This window comes from Larimichthys crocea, chromosome XVI (assembly GCF_000972845.2).
Source record: "Larimichthys crocea isolate SSNF chromosome XVI, L_crocea_2.0, whole genome shotgun sequence".
Taxonomy (NCBI): domain Eukaryota; kingdom Metazoa; phylum Chordata; class Actinopteri; family Sciaenidae; genus Larimichthys; species Larimichthys crocea.
The window spans coordinates 21,828,472-21,850,898 of NC_040026.1; the positions used below are offsets into that span (position 1 = coordinate 21,828,472).

Genomic DNA, 22,427 nt, shown 5'->3' on the forward strand with positions numbered 1-22,427 from the left:
ACACATGAAAATGTGAGACGTAGATTCACTTACTGATTTCAAAACAGGTTAGAGAAACTTTAGTGAATGACACAGCAACGAGTTTATGATGTATTGTTATATCAGGCCTTCATGAAACACTTTGTATTGCAACATCCTCTCTTTAAAAGTAATTACTTATTAAATTAGGTTGTTCATCTAATGAATTGTCCAAATAATAACATCTATGAACAAATATCTGAGTCTATATTTGGCTCTTCTGTCCAATATAAATCTAGACCAACTCCAAATCATGTGTGTGCATGTTTCAACTAATATGATATTAAGATTTAATCTTGTATTAGACTTAATCCTGATCTGGGAAACTGGCCCGTTAAAGATGCAATTGTTGGCCACAGACTGAACCGAGATGCCAAATTTCATAGAAATCTTTTTCCACATTTGGGTGGACAGCCTGTAACGTGTTCGTCAACCCTCTCTGCCTCTGTCTATGTCGTGCAGGAAGCAGCGAGGACGGGGACAAAGAGTGACGGGCTGCGGATATTTGCTGCCTCTCTGTGACTCGGCCTGCTCGCATGACTTCTGATTTCTTTTTTAAAGTCAGGTTTTAGAAACACAAGACAGTGCCTCTTATCGCCTGTGGACACTTTTGAAAGGTCCGTCTTACCACAACGTAGGATCGACCTAAGCTGTTTAGAATACTGAAAAGAGTATGGTTAATATATAAAATTTACAGAATATTAATATATACTGTATGTATGATAGAATATATGAAAGCAGGGGAAACTTGTATGTTGAATATTTTTCGGATAAAAGAGACAAAATGGACGGACGATGTTGGGAAAGCATCACACACACTTTCACTTCTTCATTTATGATGGGAACCTTTATGAGCGTGGACTTCAACGAAGGATCAGCACCTTGAACAAGACTGTCCAGCTCTACAGACTTTGTACTTTTTAGGAAACTACTTTACTTGTCTTAATGAATATCAACAAGAATCCTTGAAGTATCACAAGTAATATAATGTTAATATTCTGGTTTGTTCAGAGACGGCATGAAAGAATGAAGCAAAGGGAACTTTAATGTCTGATGACATAACAGCTGATCGAACCTGGACACCCTGATCTTTTGTGACCCTATTTGTTTTTTTTGTATCAGGACCACTACTGTACCGTTTTCCATAAATATGTGGCTCATTCCCTCGACCAAATTGAATGCCAGCACCACCATCACAACCAACCAACCCCTCTGCGTGTTGTAAACATCAGGCACAACAGACGTGAAGGAAGTCATTTCAGATTTAACAGGTTTTTTTTAAATATAGCACTGCATGGTTTCAAGTAACTAGAAAACAGTATCTATAAGAATTTATTGCTTGGAGACAGAAGGGGGACAGTTTGTTTTCTGATCTGGAGCAGAGACGGGCACACATGGTCGTGTAACAGGTCCAAATCAAACTGGCAGCCAGCGAAGAGATTCAGGATTTGGACCGCTACACAAAAACAGCAGATCTTTAATAATGACATGGGCCAATAGCAGCGGGCGATATGGGTGAAATGTAGTATTATATTGCGATAATGGTATACATCTAGATACAGAACTTTTTCTGAGCTTTAGTTAAGAAACAGTTAATAGAGAAAATTTCTACTTCAAAGTTCTTCATCACATTGATGCAAAGATCCAGTAAACCCAGTATTGCCACAAAGCAGAAATTCTCATTGATTGACATCCACAAGAGTCAAGAGCAACCAGAGATGTTCGAGGTAGAGATACCTCAGTAGAAACAGTGTGTCATCATGTTGCCCGACCCTACAGGCCAATACTCCAAAATACATACCTGCACAACAGAATTAAAAAGGCTGTTAAATGATATTTTTGTCAGCAAACAAACTGCACACTGCGTTTGTGAATCAGCACATTACACATGCAGTATTTCTGAGCTTCTGCCCATTTCTACCACGTTATCCGTTTGTAAGAGAAACGAGAACAGCCGCCAGGCTTCACTGTTACTCGCTGTATATTGTCTACACTGAGCTCGTTTGGAGAAGTTTTGTACTACGACTCTGAAGCGTTGAACCTTTTCAGATTTGCAAGAAAAACGTTCGGTATAATTTGGATTATTTACATATACAAAAAAAACAGGAGGATGAATCTGAGCACCACTTTGAAACAGTGATGAGGTTTTATAGCACTTCGAAGCTCAGATCCTGTTCAGTGTTAACACTGTTAAGTCTTATTTGTCTGCTCAGCTGGTTGGAAGGCGACAGAGGGATGATGAAGTGTTACACCGCTTTGCTTTCTTTGTGTGTAAATGAAAGGAAGTGAACTGGACGACGTAGTTACTGGTTTGGCGACTGTTTCAAAGCTGTCAAGAAACAGGACGCCCCGATGATCAGCGTGTAGTGTCTTCAGTGTTTGTTTAATATTCTGTAATAGCATAGAACCATCTAGACAGCTGTCCGTAATATTTTTGTATCTTGACAAAAATACTTTAAGGAGCATTGATGTACTGTACGTGTGGAGGAGGGGAGCTTAGAAGAATATGTCTCTTATGTTTATTGTTGCCAAAGAGATGTTGTGTTGTGGTCCAGGGGCAACAGTTGCTGTTGCTTTTACCCCAAAACGGAGACAGATGAGGAACATTACAGCTGCTTTGGCCTGGTCAGAAAAAAATCCATGCAGGTGAGGTTTTGGTAACATGCGCCCACACTGACCTGGTCACATCATTACTTTCTGTACCTTCTATCAAATATAAATAAAGTCTGTTTTACACATCTTAACCGTTCGTAGGTTATTCTGTTCCTTCATCCCTCTCGATTACATGAGAGATGCTGCCTGACCTTGCATCCAGTTACATTTATGATCTCCTCATTCCACTCCAATCCTCGAATCCTGGCCTTTTATCAACGCCGTGCTTTAAGTGGGAAACAATGATCGGACACATCCTGTAGTCTGATACAGCATGCACAGGACAAACAGCACAATATGATTCAATGCTCGATTCTTTATTCTCAAAATTAAACAAAACAAACCATCAGATCACACAACGATACAGGTTTGACTGTCACTCATCAGATTTGTATTGCATTAGTCTTCATCTGTCACTCGGAGTTACACTGATGAAGGTTTCAAGCTGCTGATATCTGACATTTAACGAATAACTACACCCAGGCTGAAATCTCAGCACGCTCTGTTCACAGTACAGATCTGCGATCAGTGCCAACCGCTTACAGTTGGCCAACGGTGATCTTTTTGTGACTGCACCCAGCTGTGGTGATGGGAACGATATTAATGGACTTAAAAAGATTTACAGGGATTTATTGGAACCAATGAAATAGAATAATACGAAATATTATGTTTTTGATAGCTTAGAATAAAACTTTATGTCTACAAACGTCACAGGTCCTTTTCTTGTTTTTTGTCTCCCAGACGCTTGGAAGGGAAGAGAGAGGCGAGTGGTATTCACTTGGTTGCAGTCTACATCTCCACTAAATCCTCCACAGTGGACCTTATGTAATGCATTTCCTGCATTGAACATAAAGAACACAGCTGCTCAGCAGTATCCTGCACCTATATATGAGCAGAAACTGATCATTATGAGGTGAACTCCCCTTCACATTTATCAACTAAGGCACATTTCACTTCTTCACGTCTGCAAAGCAAGTTTTGTAACATTTGTAAAATTGGTTTGACCGTTTAAAAGAAAGATTTGAATATGCCAGCAGTGTTTGCAAAAATTCACTTTAAACCTCTCAAAGTCTTAATTTCATGAACTGTGGAGGAGAACTCAGCTCATAATGAAGCACGTGTATCCTCGCCTCCATCAGATCTAACACAAAGCTCAATTAAAGAGTAAAACACTGATTTTCCGTTCGTTGGCCAGGCTTGGAGATATCAGCTCAGTCTAACTCTGAATAACTCGTATCAGTGTCCTCCTGAAGACTAAATGCAATCACAAAAGCTTTTTCTTGTTGATTGTAATATTGAAAATGTTTTTGAAAACACAATATAAATCAGACTTCACTGGATGCACCTGCAGTGCTGCTTATACCTAATATTACAGAACAGAAGATTTCCTGTCAGTACTATGAGAAGTGTGCTTATCAGGATGCTATGACTCAGCACATGTATTACACAGATCCTGCTGATTTTTTGAACTAGTCGACTTGTTGCACTTTAATTATCCATCAGACACATAACAGACGTTTCTGTTTTTTTGGGTGTGTAACAATGCAGGTCAGTATGCTTACCAGGCAGTATTAACAGGTGAGGCTAAGAGGTGAAACACCTGACAACATGTACAGCAACAACATCGAAGCCCTTTCGTTGACGAGGCAGGGGAAGAAAGCTTAGCCGTCATCAGTCTCTGATACGCTGAACCAAGAATCCGAGAACATCTCCTCTTCTTCTCGTTTCACACCACATGCTCCTCGTATGAACAAACAATCCACTGCTGTCCATCACGAGTCATGGAGCACGCCTTTACAGAAACACTCAGTGCAGAATAATCATTTTGAAAATGTGCTTTCCATGCTAGATGATCCAATACTGTATACATCAATACTAGTATTATTTACATTACATCATCTCTCAACTGAATTCATTTGCTGGTCATATTTAATTCTTATTATATAGTGGCTCTAGTTTAATACTGTGGCTGAATCAGAGCTTTTTGTGCACGTGCACACCAGTGATCCACCTGCAGCTGGGTCAAACTGAGGAGGAGCTCAGTAGTCACCCTGGGGAGTGGAGGCCTTCTCCACGCAGTCATAGTGAGATTCATCAGGCTGGTTCTCCTCAGCTTCATCATCATCATCAGACAGGGGCGGATTGGTTGGGGCTTCCACGGCCGGCTCGTTGGGTGGATCAGTGCTGGAAAGAATACAGTGAAAAGTATTTAGTTTCTTTTTTTATTTCATATTGTGTAATCCAAAGCATGCGTGAAAATAATGGAAGAAAGGGACGAAACACTTTTTCAGTAGCAATGCAGCTGAAAAAAAAGTAGTGAAGGAAAGTCTGATGAGTCATGCGAAGAGAAAGAGCATGATGCTGAAACATGCAACACTATCACCCAGCCCAGTCCGTGATGAGGTCAGTGAACAGTGATGGAAACAACCCAAAAGATGCTCCAAGAAAACCAGAGCTGACATGACAATAAAAAACATAGAAGTGAAAGAGGAAGTCGCTGCATGAACACCAAAGCTCAGAAACTTACGACGGGTTTTGGTCACTCAGAATCGGGCGTAATCAGGCCCTGTACTGAAAGGCAAAGACAGTCCTCATGTGTCAGTATCTCCTCACTAACATCTCCACCAACACCAAGTGACACATGACAAGTAGAAGTACTGTGTTCTTACATGGCTTTACTACAGAAGATCTAAGAGGGAAGAGAGTGAGAAAAAAAAATCTGGTGATCCGTTTTCTAAATCTGATCTGAAGTTTCTCTCTTTGTATTTTTATCAGGATAAATCTGTGAAAACATGATGAGGAGTTTCTTTGTTTCTTGTTGTATCCATTGTACACACTGTGTGTATTGTCAGAGTGTGTAGAGAAACAGATTGTGGTGCATGTCAGCCTCTTGTGGTCAAAAGTATTACAGCAACTTCACCTGTCAAAACCTTTTCTTTGTTTGATGACAGACTCTCTTATAGTGAAAAATGTTTCTTCACATGAGAAAAAACTGTTTGGATGAATCTTTTAACACCTCAGTGATCACCAGAATTTATTACTTCTCAAGGCTTCCCTATATTACAGTATACAGTATGCATATTTAAATATTATTACTACACGTTTACCCTTATGCAGGACTGACGAAAGAAACAAATGAGACTAAGACTGAGACGACTGGGAGCTGCATCCACTTTGACCTCACTGTAAAATCCAACTTTGTGAGCAGAGATGTAAAATTCATGAGTCAGTTTTCTGGATTCAGGGACAGTTCTGAGGTTTCTTTGTAAGTTCAGGTTAAAACGCAGGATTTATTTCCACATTGTGGTTTTACTAACGCCTCTGTCATCACAGTGACACATAAGCTACCAAATGCAGTGTTGAGGCTGCCAGTCAGACTCAGTGATGCTCATCTACAGACGCTACAAAGTGACAGCTGCTGAGTGTAACATGTAACTTATGACCCAAATATATTCGACTTCAGAACACAAGAAACAGAAACAAAGAGGCAGACACACAAACATAAACACACACTGATATTCTAAAATGAATATGCTGTGATTACTGCAGCACACACACACACACACACACACACACACACACACACACAGTGGAGTTAAAAAGTACCTTATAGCAGCAGGAGGAGCAGGCCAGGGTGTGTATGGTATTGGCAGATCATGGTGAGTAGGATGCAGTGTAACTAATACTGTGCAACACACACACACACACACACACACACACACACACACACCAAGGCTGGAGGGAGGTTATGATGGAAATCGAGTCAGTTCCAGAAATGTCGTCATGAGTAATGAGACCAAATGTGCGAGAGGAGTCAAAGCAAGAAGAAGATCATCAGCTGGTTTAGTGCGAGCTGCTTCTTCTGTTAGGACGTCGTGAATAAGCAAACTAAACGTCTGGCTCAGAATTAGAGCTTCGTTAACGTTTTAGTCAACTGTTGGAGATTACTCTAAAAGAAAGATAATTAGTTTTATGAGCTAAAAACGAAGCAGAAGAAAAACAGACTAATTAAAAGTCTGTTTAACAAAAAAAATGAAATTCAAAGGCTGAATTCTGTCTCATCGTCTCTTGGGATGAAAATAAATGAACAGAAACAGCCAAAAAGATCCAGCTGAATAAATTTATTTCACACTTCTTAGGGTAGAAATCCACCATACATTTGAGGTCATCAATGTTACACTTGTTGGTGCCCCCAAAGCATGCATGTCCATACATTCTCTGTACAATGTTCAGGTGTTTTTATTCTTTTACAACAAAACCCCTCAAAATAAAAGAGCACATCAGTTGATGCAGGAGTTTGTTTTCGGCCACAGGTGGTTGGTGTGCTATCTCTGCAGCAATGGCAGTCATACCTTGGGCTTATTTTAGTGGAGAAAGAAGAAACACTGGCAGCTTCCAGTCGTTTGCACTCGACTTTTGTCTCTAAATTCATCAAAACAGAGATGGAAAAAAAAAGGGGAGTTGGCAAAGCTGAGGGGGAAGACGAGTGTTAGGTAACAGACAAACAGGAGAAGAGAGCAGACATACGCAGCAAGGAAACATTTCTACAATGCAAAAACATCTTGACTCAAGTCTCCGATTAAAGTCTTGAAATATTTTTGAAATGAGAAAATGAAAACCACGAGGCAGAATACTGCAGATCATTAAAGTAACACTTGTTTCTAAAAGTAAGATTTTCGAGCACCAAGTGAAACATCTGCCTCACTTTTTTCACAAAGTTTGAAGAAAAGAAATATTGAAGACTCTTTAAACCCTCGACCATCAGATATCTGGTAAAGACGTTTTTGCAGAGTAGCAGGCGTGGGGGAGGTGCACAGTTTACATCTTCACCTCTTCTCTTTGGTAAAAACAGTACTAAGAGATTTTAAAGACTTAAAAGCCAACAATATGAGAAAGACCAATTCCTAGTGGGCTAGTTAGTGGACAGCAGATGTCGACAGACAGACGGTGGTTAGTAAAGACACTAACTGGACCGACACAGACGAGCAGACCAGCATCTTTATTAAGCACAGAGAGAATCAGACAAACACTTCTGTTATCTTCAAAACATGATGCTTGTTTAGTTTTTAAATCGAGCCTTTAATGGAAAGACAACAGCACGAGAAGGCTGAATGAGGTTTCAACGTCAGATCGACTCCTCTCCCCTCAGAGCCTGTTTCAACACGGCTGCCTCGTTTCAATCTACAAGTTCACTTACTGAAAATAACTAAAAATATATTATTCACATCAGTCACTTAATTCACAGTAAGAGGCACTACATTGTGTCCGAATGTAGAAAAAGATCTGAAATGGTTGCAGATGAAAAGCAATGTGTTGAGATTATGTCCATCGAGCCACACAGCTGTACCTGTTGTCTTTTCTTTCATGCATGAACGAACGGTGTTAAACCATCTGAGGCCAAAGCTAGAAATCATTTTCATTAGAAAGTGTCTGACGGTCTAAAGCTCACAGGTATTCAGTGTACACGGATATAACAGGAACAATTTAATTTGTTTGGTAAAAGATTTCTTTAACAATAGAACTTTTTAGATCATCTGATTTCATATTTTATCTCAGCACGCTTAAAAACATTTAAAAAAATTCTGAAAATTAAAAATGTTTAAAGTAGATCACTGGATTAAATGATTTAAAAAAAAAAAAAAAATTTAAGTCACTCATCAGTTTCTTCATGTAGGCAGCAGACTGATCAAATGAGTCTCTGATGAGTCTTCGAGCCGATAGATCTTTTGTTATTTTCATGTTGCTGCCCTGTGTGTGTGTGTGTGTGTGTGTGTGCGCGTGTGTGTGTGTGCAGCAAATATGGATCACAGCAGAATATTTCATCACATCTTTGTCACTGCAGGACTTTACAATGCTCTGGAGTTAAGTCGGAAACAATCCCGGCAGCAGCATCTAATTCTACAACTAGTACGACAGTGAGAATATTAGTGTAGCCTAAGAGTTTTCTTACGTTATGGATGAACTTGAACTATTCAATGACTTCACATTTCCTGTCAAGACGCTAATTAGTTTCAGTAACGAACCCGATTCAGAGCTCACAGCTCGTTCAGGGACGAGGGACAGTTGACCCCATTCAGCCTTGGCATGTTATTCACACACAATAGATAGTCAAAGGACCCTGAGCACCTGGGTGTGTGTGTGAGCACCTGGTGTGTGTGTGAGCACAGTATCCCTCCCATACTGAAACAGTTTGTTTACACAGAGTCAGAAATATAGACTGTTGCTTTCATAAGGTGCGTTGTTGTTTTAATGAGCTGATCAGAGATAACTGGATGACGAGCACTTCTGTATGGCACATTTATGTACAGTAAACATTCCTGTCACATCGCCTCTGTTCAAACATTTACATGAGCGGTTCACTACTCGTGATACATGAGCTATAATCTCAGAGGAATACAAAAGCTCACAGCATGGAAAGGTTAAATTATTGTTAAATACTGAAAGACCCAGTCAAAGTGTTCATGTCTTTTTGTACATTATGAAAATCCTCTTTGGGATCAACATCATTACTTCCACACCCTGATGTACAGATCCTTCACACTGTCATTCGGATGGAGAGCATTGACATTTGTGAAAGTCGGGTTCCTTTGGTGGGAAGATATAATCCCCAGCGATATATAAAAGAAATGTACATGCATGAAAGACAAGCAAAAGATACATTTTCCTCAGAGAAAATGTCCATCACATTGATTTTGAATATTCGGATGGCACAGAGTTCATTCTGTTCTGGTTTGACTTGGCGTGGCTCTGCACCAAGGCGTCACCAGTGGCACGGCGTGGCTACCGGCCAGTTAGACAGCACGGGGAAGGATTTGGTGAGGAAGGGAGGGAGATCAGAGAGGCGAAGAAGATACAGACCCAGGCCTCTTCCTTGCATTGATTGGCTCAGGGAGAGTTTATTGCCATAAGCGGGTGGTAGGAAGCAGGGAGGAGGGGAGTGGAGGATGAGGGAGGGGGTTGGCTGAGGGGCAGCGAGGTGCCTGTCCTCTCGCATCGTCTGGCTGAGTCTGTGCCTGTTTGTCTGTCTGTCCTCACACTGTCGAAATCAATTTGCCCTCTGCGGCACTGTGGACAAAGAGAGGGAGAGGCTTCCAGGCTCAGGACAAACACACACAACCACGTCTACCTTCCAACATGAGACATGAACCCAACAGGCTAAAAGCTCGACTTGATCTGACTCCTGACTTCCTCCAATATGACGACTGAATCTAATTAACTGTGCATGAGAAGGTTCTGAAGCAGGGCGAGGATCGGGTGGGTGACTGCACTTAGCAGGTGGAGGCGCTACTGCTGGAGTTGCATGGTGCATAGGGGGCATGGAGAGGAGCAGGGAGGTCAAAGCACGAGTGTGTTAATGTTAACGAACAAAAAGAAAACTTCAAATCAACACAGGAATCAAATGAACCAATAACATGCCTTATAATGTTATCTATGTAGCGTTTAATTATCTCTAACGGTGCGTTCAGGTGCACCTCTTATCGTTCACAGATTTCATCTTATATCTTATCAAACGAGTGAGAACAGAACAAACACAAAAAGATCAACACAAAACAAAAAGGTGCGGTCCTGTTGGTTGTGTGTTTGCAGGTCTGGACCCTCAACTCCCTCAAAGTCTTCAGCGCACAGCGACAAGGACACAATCCCTCACTGGCTTCCCACCCACCAACACTTCCAAGTAAATGGAAGTAAATCATTTTACTCCTACATATTTTAATTATAATGACAATTTCTGTGTCGATATAAAAGAAAAAATGTGAATCGTGGTTCTTACCTTGTGGGGAATCGGGGCTCGTACTCTTCAACTCCTGGCTGGAAAGACAAAAATAAGACAGATCGGAGATTCAGATTTTATTTCTCTCTTTCCGTTTTGATTCATTTTGTCTTTGATATGTCTTGTGGTCTTTCTGCAGAGCTGTCCTGTTTTGCTGACCCAACACACTGACCCTGTGCTGAACACATTTCACAGAATAAATACTTTTGTAACTGTCAGTGACCACAGCAGCCAGCAGATGGCAACAAAGCTCCACGAGAGAAGAGATACGGCCTCATCATCATCATCATCATCATCATCATCATCATCATCAGGAGCCTCAGCTGGAAGAACCGATGACCTGCATGACTACAAACTGCTGAAACTGTTTCTCAGTGAAAGATGGAGAAATATCAGAGATGGAGTCATTCTCTCCCGGTTAGTACGCTGTTGCTCTTTTTGAATCTCGTCTTGCCTGATCAGCCCAGTAAACAGGATGTGAAACTAGTCTTAACTGCATATTGAAATATATAATAACATAGAATAAAGTCTAAGATGTCTTATGACCTACAAATCATCAGATCATTGCTCGCTGGAAGACTGAAGCACATCAGACCACAAAGCCTGATGATAGCCCGGGTATCCTTCATCTATAAATGCAGTGAGACAGACAGAACAGTTTAAGTTGTTACATGGCGGCTGAGTAATTAAGCATCGCCCACATGTAATGTTCCAGGTGAGACGTAGGAGGAGAGCCGGGCTGATGGGGAACGGTTCAGGGCTGCACAAGTCGCCTCCCTCCCTCATCACCACAGCTGCCTTCTCTCGCCCTCCTCCTTCTTTCAGCTGATGCTCGCTCTGTTATCAACCAACGCCTGTCAGAACAACTTCCCCCAGAGACAGAGGCAGCCAGGCAGACGGATACTTCTCCAATCTGTGCCACGACGTGCAGCCGACCTCCGGTAAACAGGAACGTGTGAAGGAGGAAACTGATTTGTGCATTTATGTAAAGCTAATGTACCAGAGTGTACTGCAAGCTTATGGCACATGAGAACTGTGAGTGCCTGTCAAAGCTATTCCTGTACTGCAGCTCAGTGACCTGAGCACGGAGAGAAAAGCTCCATCCAAACTTTCAGAGACAGACAAGCGCAGGTCTTTGCCAGGTTTTGTGGGACGCCTCAGCTCATGTGTCATGTGTGAACTTGTGTGGGTGTGTGTATGTGTGTGTTTGTGTGCTCGTTCTTGCAGACACCCCACCTGTGAGAAGCCTGGCACCGCCACGCTGTAGGGGCGTTGTTGTCTGCCATGCAGCGCAGCAGCGCTCTGTGCCGCCATGCGGGACTGGGTGCCGTAATCAGGGACGGAGAGCGCCATGTCTTCTCTCTCTAGAAGGTTGCCTGTGCTGCTGCTCTTCCCGTGGAGGCTGGGAATGAGAAGATGGAGAAACATGTTGGCAACTCCTCCTGGGCTAATCAGGAACAAATATGTTCTCTTGTTGGTGTTTGTGGGGGAAGATCAGCAGGGATGAAGATAAACAACGAACAAAACATGAATATGAGTTACACAAATCCAACCGACAGTTGGTTCATGTTCAGAGAAGTAATGACTTTTATTTTTAGGGTAAAAGTAGAATCCCTAAGAACATACTTGTGCACTCGAAGTTGCCTCATGTTGCCATCACCGTCAGAGATGACCCGGGTGTAGGAGAAGGGAAACCAGCCACGCCTGAGAGGAATGAGGGGACACCGTTAGCATCACAGAAGACCAGGTGGGGTCAGAAAACAATTGCATCTAAAGTGGAGACGTGCAACAAAAACGAATCCCAGTGTCCTCCATCGACGGCCCTACATTCCCCCAAATCTAACTAAAATCTGTGGAGTCATTTTTATGTATCAGACGGGCAGAATCCATCAGCTGCACTCACATCCTTGTCTTCTCGTTCTCTCCATAGTGCCACCCGTCACGCGCCTCAGGGACCAGCAGGGTTATCACGTCGCTCTCGGAGAAGCTGAGCAGGGTGCTGTTGTCTCCGGCTGCATGGGAGAAGATGGCCTGGACTCGAGTTCTCCCGTTTCTCTCCAGCCCCGCTGCCATGGAGCTGGACCGAGGCAGCGTCCGGGTCTCCGCTGGCAGGACAACGGACAGATTTCAGTTTCTGCTACAAACTTTACGACACTTGGGACATTTACTTGTTGCTCACTTTTGAGATCTTAAACGACTCCATTCCTTGTGAAAGCTGTCCCTGTCCTACATCTATTTTTACTCATAATCTCTTTCTCATTTTTAATATCACATCTCTGTCTATTCCCACTTGCTTTGGCCTGTTTCTTATTAAAACCTTTAAGTTATGCATGACGTGCAGACAGAGTTGCATCACAGCATGTGTCCTTACTCAGTGTGGTCTTGCTTTTGGCTGGTGCAACCTTGCGCACAGGCAGAGTGTTTGAGTAGACCTCCCCTCCGTGCCTCTGGGTCTGTGGTGAGGCCTTGCCCTGGGCCACCTTGCCCTCCACCCACTGCTGGTAGTCTTCTCCTCCGTGAGCGCCAGCTGTGCCGTTCATGACCGTCATGCCTCCTTCCACGCCTCCCATCAGCCTCTGCGAAGATGATGAAATTTGCATGCAGGCGATTAAAACAAACGTCACCGAAGGCGTTTTGTAACACGCAGTAACTCATTAATAATAATGAACAAGGTGGATCTGGGTCAGGAAAAGCTGATTAATGAAAAGTATATTTTGGTTTAAAGATAAACATATGGAATAACTGCAGAGTTTCAAAGTGCATTTCATCTGGGAACATAAAACACAGCTGAATGTGATTTTTAATTAGAAGCTCGAAGCTTCGAAGTCTTTCGTGTAAATCTTAAAGTTTTTTTCTTTTCTTCAGTAACCAGGGTGCCGGAGGAGGCGGCGGAGGGAGGAGGAGGAGGAGGAGGAGGAGGAGCAGGAGGAGGGGGCAGGATGTGAAAGAAAAACATTAGGGTTACATTTAGGGTTTTAGTCTAGAACCAGGTTTAGGTGTATCGTGTTAGTGAAGATCTTCCCAAATACAGAAATATAAAATAGAAATGTTTATGAAGAGTGACAAATACAACACAAATGCAGGAGCCCATGAATACTGATATAACATACACAGGTCTGAGGTGAACTAAATTTAAACAGACCTGCTGTCCCATGCCCCCACTGGCCCTCAGGGCTGCCAGCTCTGGAGGCACCGGCAGTGGTTTAGCACCAGGGATGGGCTCAGAGATTGGCATGCCTGGATGATGAGCTCCGGGGGGCATGATGCCTGCTGCACCGCTCATCTGCTGGGCAAGGAACATGGCACGATCTGGCAGTTTGTTGGGCTCCGCACATGCCTGGTGCCACATTGGAATCTTCTGGGATAAAAGCTCCTTCCCCTGAGAGAAAGACGGAAGAGAGGTGTTTGTGTTTAAAAGACAGTACTGTTAATTACTGTTAATTAAGCTCTATCATGATCCGTTTTGAAAATGTTCTGTTAAACAAGCAAACAAGCATCATCTCTGGAGGAAATGCTGCTTTTGTAAATGTTAGATAAAATGTTCCTATAGATGTCAACATGACAGCACATTATTCACATATGCAGAAGTGTTCGACAGGTGATGGGAGGAATGTACAGCAGATGCAGGCCACGAGAGAGGAGAGGCAGGATAAAGAGAGAGGTATGAATCCTCTTTATGAATGTGCTCATTTGAAAAGCTCTCAGCTGCTGCTCGAAGAGCAGAATAACATTTCCTCCATGCATTATACAGCGGGGCAGTTACATAAAGACGCTGCTCATTTGCATTCAGCGCCGGTAAATAAACGAGGGAGTCCTGGATCCATGAATATTGGAAAGATGCTGGAGGAGAATCTGCTGCTCAAACAGCTTCAACTCCACCAGGCCGGTGTGTGTGTGTGTGTGTGTGTGTGTGTGTGTGTGTGTGTGTGTGTGTGTGTGTGTGTGTGTCGGGGTGAGATGATCAAATAAATTAACACAGAGATGAAAACACAGAAACAGGGTGAGCATCGTGTCACTCAGCTAATGACTTCTCTGTGTTTCATGCATCAACAGTAACAAGAGGCTGGATTCATGGACCTGGGATGAATGAGGTATCGCCCATGTATTTCTACGTGTGCAGTGAAGTCTTTTAGTGTTTCTTGCTGCTGGTAGAAATGATGAGTCACTGCGACCTCAGTTAGCCCTTTCAAATAGCTATGGTAGAGTGTAGGTGGATCAGTGCCTTTACCACTGTGTTGATAAAATCCACCAGCAGACGGTGGCTCTTTTTCTTGCCTCCCCACTCACGGACAGGAGAATCACTCTTACAGAAACAGAGTTTGTGGGAGATTTGCCAATTTGCAAATGTACCCTGGAAGTAAAGAGAGCTTCGAGGCGTCGCTGGTGTTCTGGCAGATGATATTCTCCAGTCCTCTGTGCTAACATTTAAGCATGACTATGTTCAGTGAGAGCAGACAGCCAGGAGCAGGTCTTTATTTTCTAATATCTGAAATAATGCTGGTGGATTACTTGGCACTATGCAGAACAGCTACTCTAGCTACAGCCACTCCAAATTTGATTATATACCTAATGCAACCATCTAACGACAACCTAACAACACCCCAACGACAACCTAACGACACCCTAACGACACCCTAACGACACCCTAACAACACCCTAACAACATCCTAACGACACCCTAACGACACCCTAACGACAACCTAACAACACCCTAACAACACCCTAACGACAACCTAACGACACCCAAACGACAACCTAACGACAACCTAACGACAACCTAACGACACCCAAACGACAACCTAACGACACCCTAACGACAACCTAACAACACCCTAACAACACCCTAACGACAACCTAACGACAACCTAACGACAACCTAACGACACCCTAACGACAACCTAACGACAACCTAACGACAACCTAACAACAAACTAACAACAAACTAACGACACCCTAACATGTCCCCAAACACAGAGTTCATGTAAAAGCACCCTATTAGTCATGTACCAACATCCTAGCAACAACTTGGCAACCACCTCACAATACCGTAGTGAAAATGCAGTTTTCACTTTTTCCTCACACTTTATAATTCTGCCTCAGCATTGTCTCTCTAACCCTTTTTACTATTATTCATCTGCCAATCATTTTCCCAGTTATCTGAATAGATAATAAAATGTCCCACAGTGATGTCTTCCAAGCGTTTGTTTTATTCAGACCCTGAGGACGTTCAGTTAACTTCTCAGACTGAATCAAATTTTCATGTTGAACCTGGAAGCAGAGAAAGTTTGGCTTCAAAAAACATTGAAACAGTGAAGAAGCGAGTTTGTTTCTCGCTGATCAAATAATCAATTTATCGACCGATACATTTGAGATTCAAACTGGACTTGGGAACAGATTCAGTCTTTCTTTGCTGTTCGTGCCTCATCACATCATCAGTGTGTGTCCTGTGCTTCCTCCCTCTGTCTATCAATCACTCATTCAGACACTTTCACACCCACACACACTGAGTCTGAACCAAGTGTTCTCGCAGAAGTAGGTCACTCTCTCTCTCTCTCTCTCCCACCGCCTCCCCACTTCACCCTCCTCCTCACCCACTCGCCCTCCACTTCTCCGTTCTCTCTCACTTCACTTTGCCACTTCGCCATTTCCCCAGTGTGAAGGGATGAGAGGTGGGTGGGACACGCTTTCCTTATTAATTTCTTGGATAATACAAAACTCCTGACAAGCGATCCCCTGGCTGCAGCGATGCGATGTGAGAAACCAAAGGCACAACATGAAAAGAACAAACTAAGAGTTCATTTGCAGAAACAGATAGAAATGTGTCATGTTACACACCTCTGTATCGAATTATCTGCCTTTGCAATAACATGCTTTCCCAGGGACCAATAAGGTTTAAACTAATGTAATCATCTTTAATAAAAGGAGCCACAGCGGTGCAGCCTCCTCGTTTCCAGAGCTTTAATAAAACAAGAATCATTCCCAAGGATCTCACTCGGAAAGCAATGAACAGAATGATTTGTAGGCGAGATGAAGCCAGGCATCATTAACTTGATATACATGAATGTTTACCTACAGAGTAATATATATCATTTTTATATCAGTTATATAAATCCACCACCTGATAACCTGGAGACATCATGGAACATGCAGCCGAGCCGTCAGCGTTACCTCACATCACCAACAGATGAACAAACAGAGGAATGGCTGAGGTCGTTCCTTCTCACCTTGGTGTGGTATGCAGAGCTGTTCTTGGCTAGGGCACACTGACGGTCCACCAGGAAGCAGTACCTCCTCCTCTCCTCGGACAGAGCGTTCTTGTAGCCCTCAGCGATGTAGTTGTCCAGCTCGCCCTGCTTATTGCTGATCGCCTCTACGTACTGGGAAGAAGAAGGAAAAAGGAAGGCATGAACAAACACATGGCGGCATGTCCGGATTAGGACATTAAATTCTCGTTTTTCTGATCGGGTTCAAGTTGCCAGGTTGGGAGTCGAAATACAAACTGGAGTTTAAGGTGAACTTCTTTAAGAATGAGGAGCCTGGAGATGTTTGTGTTTAAGACGTGTTTTAAAATGGCATTTAAACAGCAGCGTCACTTTGAAAGGACGTCCCCATCACTCTGGATAATCTGCTGAGACCCTGTGAGCTCCACAAACAAAACTCCATTATGAAAACTGGGTTATTAATTAAAAACGCTTTTATGCACCGCATGGAACATCAAATTGCCGTACATTTGAAAATGTCACAGCACGTCAGACCTGAAAACTATGAATTAGAAGTAAAAGCTCCACAGTGTCCAATAATCATACGTGTGTGTGTGTGTGTGTGTGTTATGTAATAAATGTTCTTAAAGTCTGTCCAACACAAACTAGCTCCCCGGCTTCTAAACCCAGATTCTCCCAACTCCATCCTCAGGTGAGCCTCATGTAACTGAGTGTTTGAAGATTCCCACAGTGTTGAATAATGTAACTAAGTGTCAGACTGTGCCGGCTCCAGTACGAGGTGTTAATGACCGTGGCGGAGTTGTTTGCAGAAAGTCAGCAGCCCACGCACAGTCAGACGCGACCAGTAAAGCTGGAAGCTAAGGTCTACATGGTGAGTGGCAATATATGATTTTAAATGAGGAATTCAAGTCACCTAACGATGAGCTGTAATCACCATCACATATCAAGCAACACCACAAGTGCTAATTAGGTAATCAGTCAAGCTAAATCATGCATGCATTAATACATATCGCTGCATCAACAAAAAGCTTATCTGAACAAAATAATACAACGCATTTATCTGTGATCTCTGACAGCGGAGATGAAAATGAAACATGACAAAGAGCCAGTTTCACTGCTGAAGGTTACAGGATCACAGATCGTTCTTTGCTCTGCTCTAAACCTGCCCAGTATGTGTACAGAGAGAACATGTACAACATACAAGTACAGCTAGTATCAGTAAATCTGCACCGATCTGCACCTCATACGACAGTGGACAGAACAAAAAAATGCAACTTGGCCATTTGACGTGGACTTAAAGCTCCTTCAAGCAGTAAGTGTGTAAATTCACAGTGCTGGAAAGGCTGAGAGTTGTAATTAAAAGATCATCTACAGATATACTGTAGACGTGAGGACATGCACTCTTCAAAGAGCATATTACTTTAGTCTTATGTTATATAATACACACAGAACAGCATTAACACAACCAGGGTGAGAGATGATATGCACTCTGTGATAATCCTACAGAGCTGGTTTCACTTCCTCTGAAATAATAATAATGATAATAATAATAATAATAATAATAATAATAATAATAATAATAATAATAATAATAATAATAATAACAATAATAATAATAATAATAATAATACAATAAAGAACAGAATGCTTCTGTCAGAATGTCTTTAAACCAAACTAATCTCACTTTCCTCACTTTAGTCTGACATTAATATTCATGGGGAATTCATAGCAGATCATTGAGGTGGTTTGGGGGATTTTCCAGGTCTGTATCAGGCAGAAAGAAAGTTTCTTTAAAAGCACATGACAAAGCAATAATTCATTTTACCTTTAAGCAGAGAGGTTTGTTCGATGTTTACCATTATGTACAGAGACCCTACAGTACGTACATAGCTACAAGGCATTTCCAGTAACTTAAAGAAAAAACAAACACTATCAATAGTTTGAGGCTATGTGTCTGTGAAAAAGCAATGACTGACCTCTGTTCACTCTGATTATCCTTCACTGCTGCTCATCATCACCTTTATTCCACACTTCACACGGTGTAAGTAAAATAAGATGACAAGCTGCTACAAAGACGCTGAAGGAAACATTTTAGAGAGAAGACTTTACCACATCACTGTCCCCCCTTCAGTCTCTGCACACTGTCACTGTGCACAGCCTCTTAAAGGCAGACTGAGATGTTTGGACGACATCCTTCCACTGATCGACTGTCTCTAACAGACCGACAGGGAAGACGAGAGCAGCTGCAGACACCCAGCAATTAATCTCACCTTCTATACGGACAGATTACAGAGAGTGGGAATAAACCACAGAGTCTGATCAGTATTAAAAGTAAATATTTAAGTTCTGTAGTCTCAGGTAAGAGCGTAACCGGAACACACATCAAATCTACATGAATACGTCAAAATCATTTTGCTGGACAGAAGAAGAAGAAATGTTCAAGAACTGAATGAGGTCCTTCATGTGGGCGCACAGCGTCTGAGCATGCTCTGATCACCCACAGTGAACATTACATGGTGACAAAGTGGCAGAAGCAGAGGAAGATGAAGGCCACTTATGAATCATACAAACGGCGGAGGTAGAGAGGCTTTCAGGTAGCTCATGAAAACACACAGTAAGCGAGCGCGTTGATCACTTTCAGACCCACATGCTGAGGTCAGAGCGGCCGCGAGCCAGCTGTCAATCAGCAGGCTGAGGGACGGGGGCGGGAAGCACTGCCACAGGATTCATATAGTGTGCAGTTCTGAACGCTTTTTACAGACACTCCGTGTTAAATAAACAGAAAGAGTCACATGGAGGGAGTTAATACGCGGTTTACCCCGGGGTTTGCTTTGTTTTCCTGTCTTTTCATAATTATACACCCTTCCTGGAACTGAGCTGAGCTCACACAAAGAAACAAGTCGCCATATAGACCTAGAAAGCAGAAGCTGTGAAACCGGTCTGCGAATACCTGGAACCAGGTGTTCTGTTCACAGAAAGTGACAAAGCAGAGAAAGCCTAATCCTATTTATTTGACCAAGTGTCCAAAACCATATAATTTTGCGTTAAATAAATTACTACTTATCAGTGTTTTCTGTCGAGCAAAGAACTGATTGTTTCAGCCATAAACTGTGAGTATGTCAAAGCTGGAGGATGAGCTCCTGTCTATGGTGCATAAACCTACAAAACAAATCAATTTCATCAATTATCTGATCAAAACAGCACCAACTTTATGTGGTCTGCTGTGTGCCTGATGGGTGCTATCATACAGTATACATACATCATACATATATATCCTATGAATCCTGTTTTTTAGTTCAATCGTATGAGCAAAACAAGTATAATGACGAGATATTTTAGTGCTATGAGCATCAGCAGATCCCTGAAGAACGGCACTACTCTGATACACGTTAAAGCACATGCATGCACCACAGCTCCATTATTTAAGCAGGTCTGATACATCAGGCCTGCTGTACGCAGCCTATACATGTTGTGATCGCTCTCAGATACGGAGTCCTAATTAGATTCCAGCTGGCCTTTCATGCCGCTGCCAATCAGCCGCTCCTCGCCTGAAGCTCCCTTTACACAAAATATAAACGTGGCCAAAAGCTGCTCCTGCTTTCTGCTGACAGTCAGCACGATCAGCAAATACGAGGTGTGCTAGAAGGGCGAGCGTGCGTCTGTGTGTCCAGTATTTATCGACTAATTTCACATTAAAGATGGTCGGAAGCATCGGTGCAAAAACTCTGCTGAGTATGAAACGTGTCCAGACTTTAATGTGAACTGTAATTATATTTAAAGTTTGACATGAGATGCAAATGATTTCACAGACGCTTGGTGCAGAGTTAAGAGCGCCTGCACTGCTTGGATGATTTCAGCGTCTTGAACTGACAAACCTCTCGCTCAGACTGAAAGTAATAACAGACGATTGTGTTAAGTGGCTTCAGAGCTCCCTCAGCTTTAAAAATCTCAGGATGGAATTGATGTTTGTGTCTTCAGGCCTGATGCCAGTCGTCATTTCTGTACACAGTAAGCTCCTTTTTGAGTCAGCTCACCTGCCATCACATATCTCTGTGGACTGTGATGGCTTCTGTGAGGACGAACATCATGCATGAATGAATCATGGCTACGCTGGGTACAAGTTCACTTTCAGTTATTCATTGCAGCTCATCTCTCTCCTCCAGCAGATCCTCCTCATCATGACAAACACGTCATCGAATCGCATCCCATTAAAAATGTTTCAGAAAGCCGAAAAAACTGGTGGAAAGTGTCTTCACACATCGTTCACATGTGTTTTACACACGGCAGGAAATTCACACCGTCTCCTCATCCATCGCGGCTCTCTGCTCATTACAGGATGATAACCGGGTGTTTGATTGGCGTTACTACTCTGCACTGACGAGTTGGGAATCACAAAAGGATGCAATCAAGTGTTAATATCATTCATAATGTTTCTTCCCATGGAGAAATATCTCAGGTGAAACCTGCTACACAGGTACAGAGTGGGATCTCACGACATGAGAACACAACAATGCTGGTGGACAGTGAAAAAGATTATTTATTTAAGCAGGAGAGTCAATCTGAGCTTGATAAATGACTTAAACTGATGTTTACCAGCCTATTTCTGCTCGTCACCCCTTAATATGAAGCAAAGATAGATTGTGTGTCAGTGATTGATTCATCTGAATCATTTGTAGAGACCTGAAGAGGTAAACAATCCAGAAAGAAGCAAAGAAAATCTAAAAAATAAGCATCAGTTATCTTATATCCTGTGACCTCCTGTGCGGCTTTTAACGCTTTAACTTCAATCAGGAATTAATATTCTGTTGATCAGCTGACTATCTGACTAAATGTTTGAGTTACAGACAAACAAGACAAGGAAACTATCGCGTTTCCACCAATCATGCTTCAGTAACCAGTGTAACAGGAGGTTTGTCAGAGTGTGTATTGTGCTCACGGCCCCTGAGGGACTCCATTGTATCGACCATAGTTCCAGTGTTAACATAAATCATGAGCAGGAGGAGTGAACTGACACACCTCCACAAAGGCACAAACATACTGTCCGCCACACGTACCCAGACAAATACACGCTCCATACTGCATATTGAAAAAGACAAATCTGTCACTTCATCATTGGCTGTGAGCGCCGCGGTGCAGGCCGGCCGCCGGTGTCTCCTGTTCCTGCCAAGACCTGGTTCCCGTGAGGGCCCATATGACGCACAGCGAGAATCTGGCTACCTAAACACACTTTCTCCCTCAGTAGATACACATGCTACTCAGGAGGTCCACAACACATGCTCACACACACACACACACACACACACACTAGACAGAACTCAGAGTGCATACCTTCGCCAAGGCTACACAACTTCTCTACTACTGTAAATGTATTATTATGAAACACTGCAGGAACATTTGACATATTTCACATTAACAGAAGTGAATCCCTCGTTCAGGCTTTCTTCAGGCTACCCAGCACTCAAATATTTTCTAGCTGGAGGTGATAAACAAACACATGCTCATGAAATTCATGCTGCTGTTCACTTTTGGGCATCCAGTTCATCTGAGGAGATGAAGCGGCAGGCTCAGGGGGAGAGGCCTCGCCTGCTATCTCAGCTAAGACTGGATCGTTCACAGCCCATAAGCCCTTAAAGCCCAGAGGAATTCCAGGACTTTAGGGCTCAATGTTCCTGTGCTGTTGTTCCTCATAGCTCCATGTATCGATCTTTGTAACAACCGGCCCGACCACCCCTTTCACGCTCCACAGGCCATCCATCGAGGCAACA

The 22,427-nt window shown here is 42.8% G+C and overlaps 2 protein-coding genes across 7 annotated transcripts in view; one reads left to right on the top strand and one right to left on the bottom strand.

The window, feature by feature from the left end:
• The window catches only part of aatkb (apoptosis-associated tyrosine kinase b), a 42,400-nt gene extending 39,638 nt beyond the window's left edge, over window positions 1-2,762 (top strand). For both annotated transcript variants that reach the window (XM_010752890.3, XM_019277754.2), the window contains one exon: window positions 481-2,762. In XM_010752890.3, coding sequence (XP_010751192.3) covers window positions 481-509 — 29 coding nt within the window. In that variant the 3' untranslated portion in view covers window positions 510-2,762. The remainder of the gene's footprint in view (window positions 1-480) is intronic.
• A 169-nt stretch (window positions 2,763-2,931) lies between these two features.
• baiap2b (BAR/IMD domain containing adaptor protein 2b) overlaps window positions 2,932-22,427 on the bottom strand; it is a 53,589-nt gene continuing 34,093 nt past the window's right edge. For 4 of the 5 annotated variants that reach the window (XM_019277755.2, XM_019277759.2, XM_019277758.2 and 1 more), the window contains 8 exons: window positions 16,666-16,818; window positions 13,584-13,820; window positions 12,813-13,017; window positions 12,345-12,546; window positions 12,068-12,145; window positions 11,678-11,843; window positions 10,442-10,479; window positions 6,777-9,735 (listed from right to left, as the gene is read on the bottom strand). In XM_019277755.2, coding sequence (XP_019133300.1) covers window positions 9,702-9,735; window positions 10,442-10,479; window positions 11,678-11,843; window positions 12,068-12,145; window positions 12,345-12,546; window positions 12,813-13,017; window positions 13,584-13,820; window positions 16,666-16,818 — 1,113 coding nt within the window. In that variant the 3' untranslated portion in view covers window positions 6,777-9,701. Of the gene's footprint in view, window positions 4,855-5,197; window positions 5,242-6,776; window positions 9,736-10,441; window positions 10,480-11,677; window positions 11,844-12,067; window positions 12,146-12,344; window positions 12,547-12,812; window positions 13,018-13,583; window positions 13,821-16,665; window positions 16,819-22,427 lie in introns of those variants that run through there. The other variant, XM_019277756.2, reaches the window with a different exon arrangement.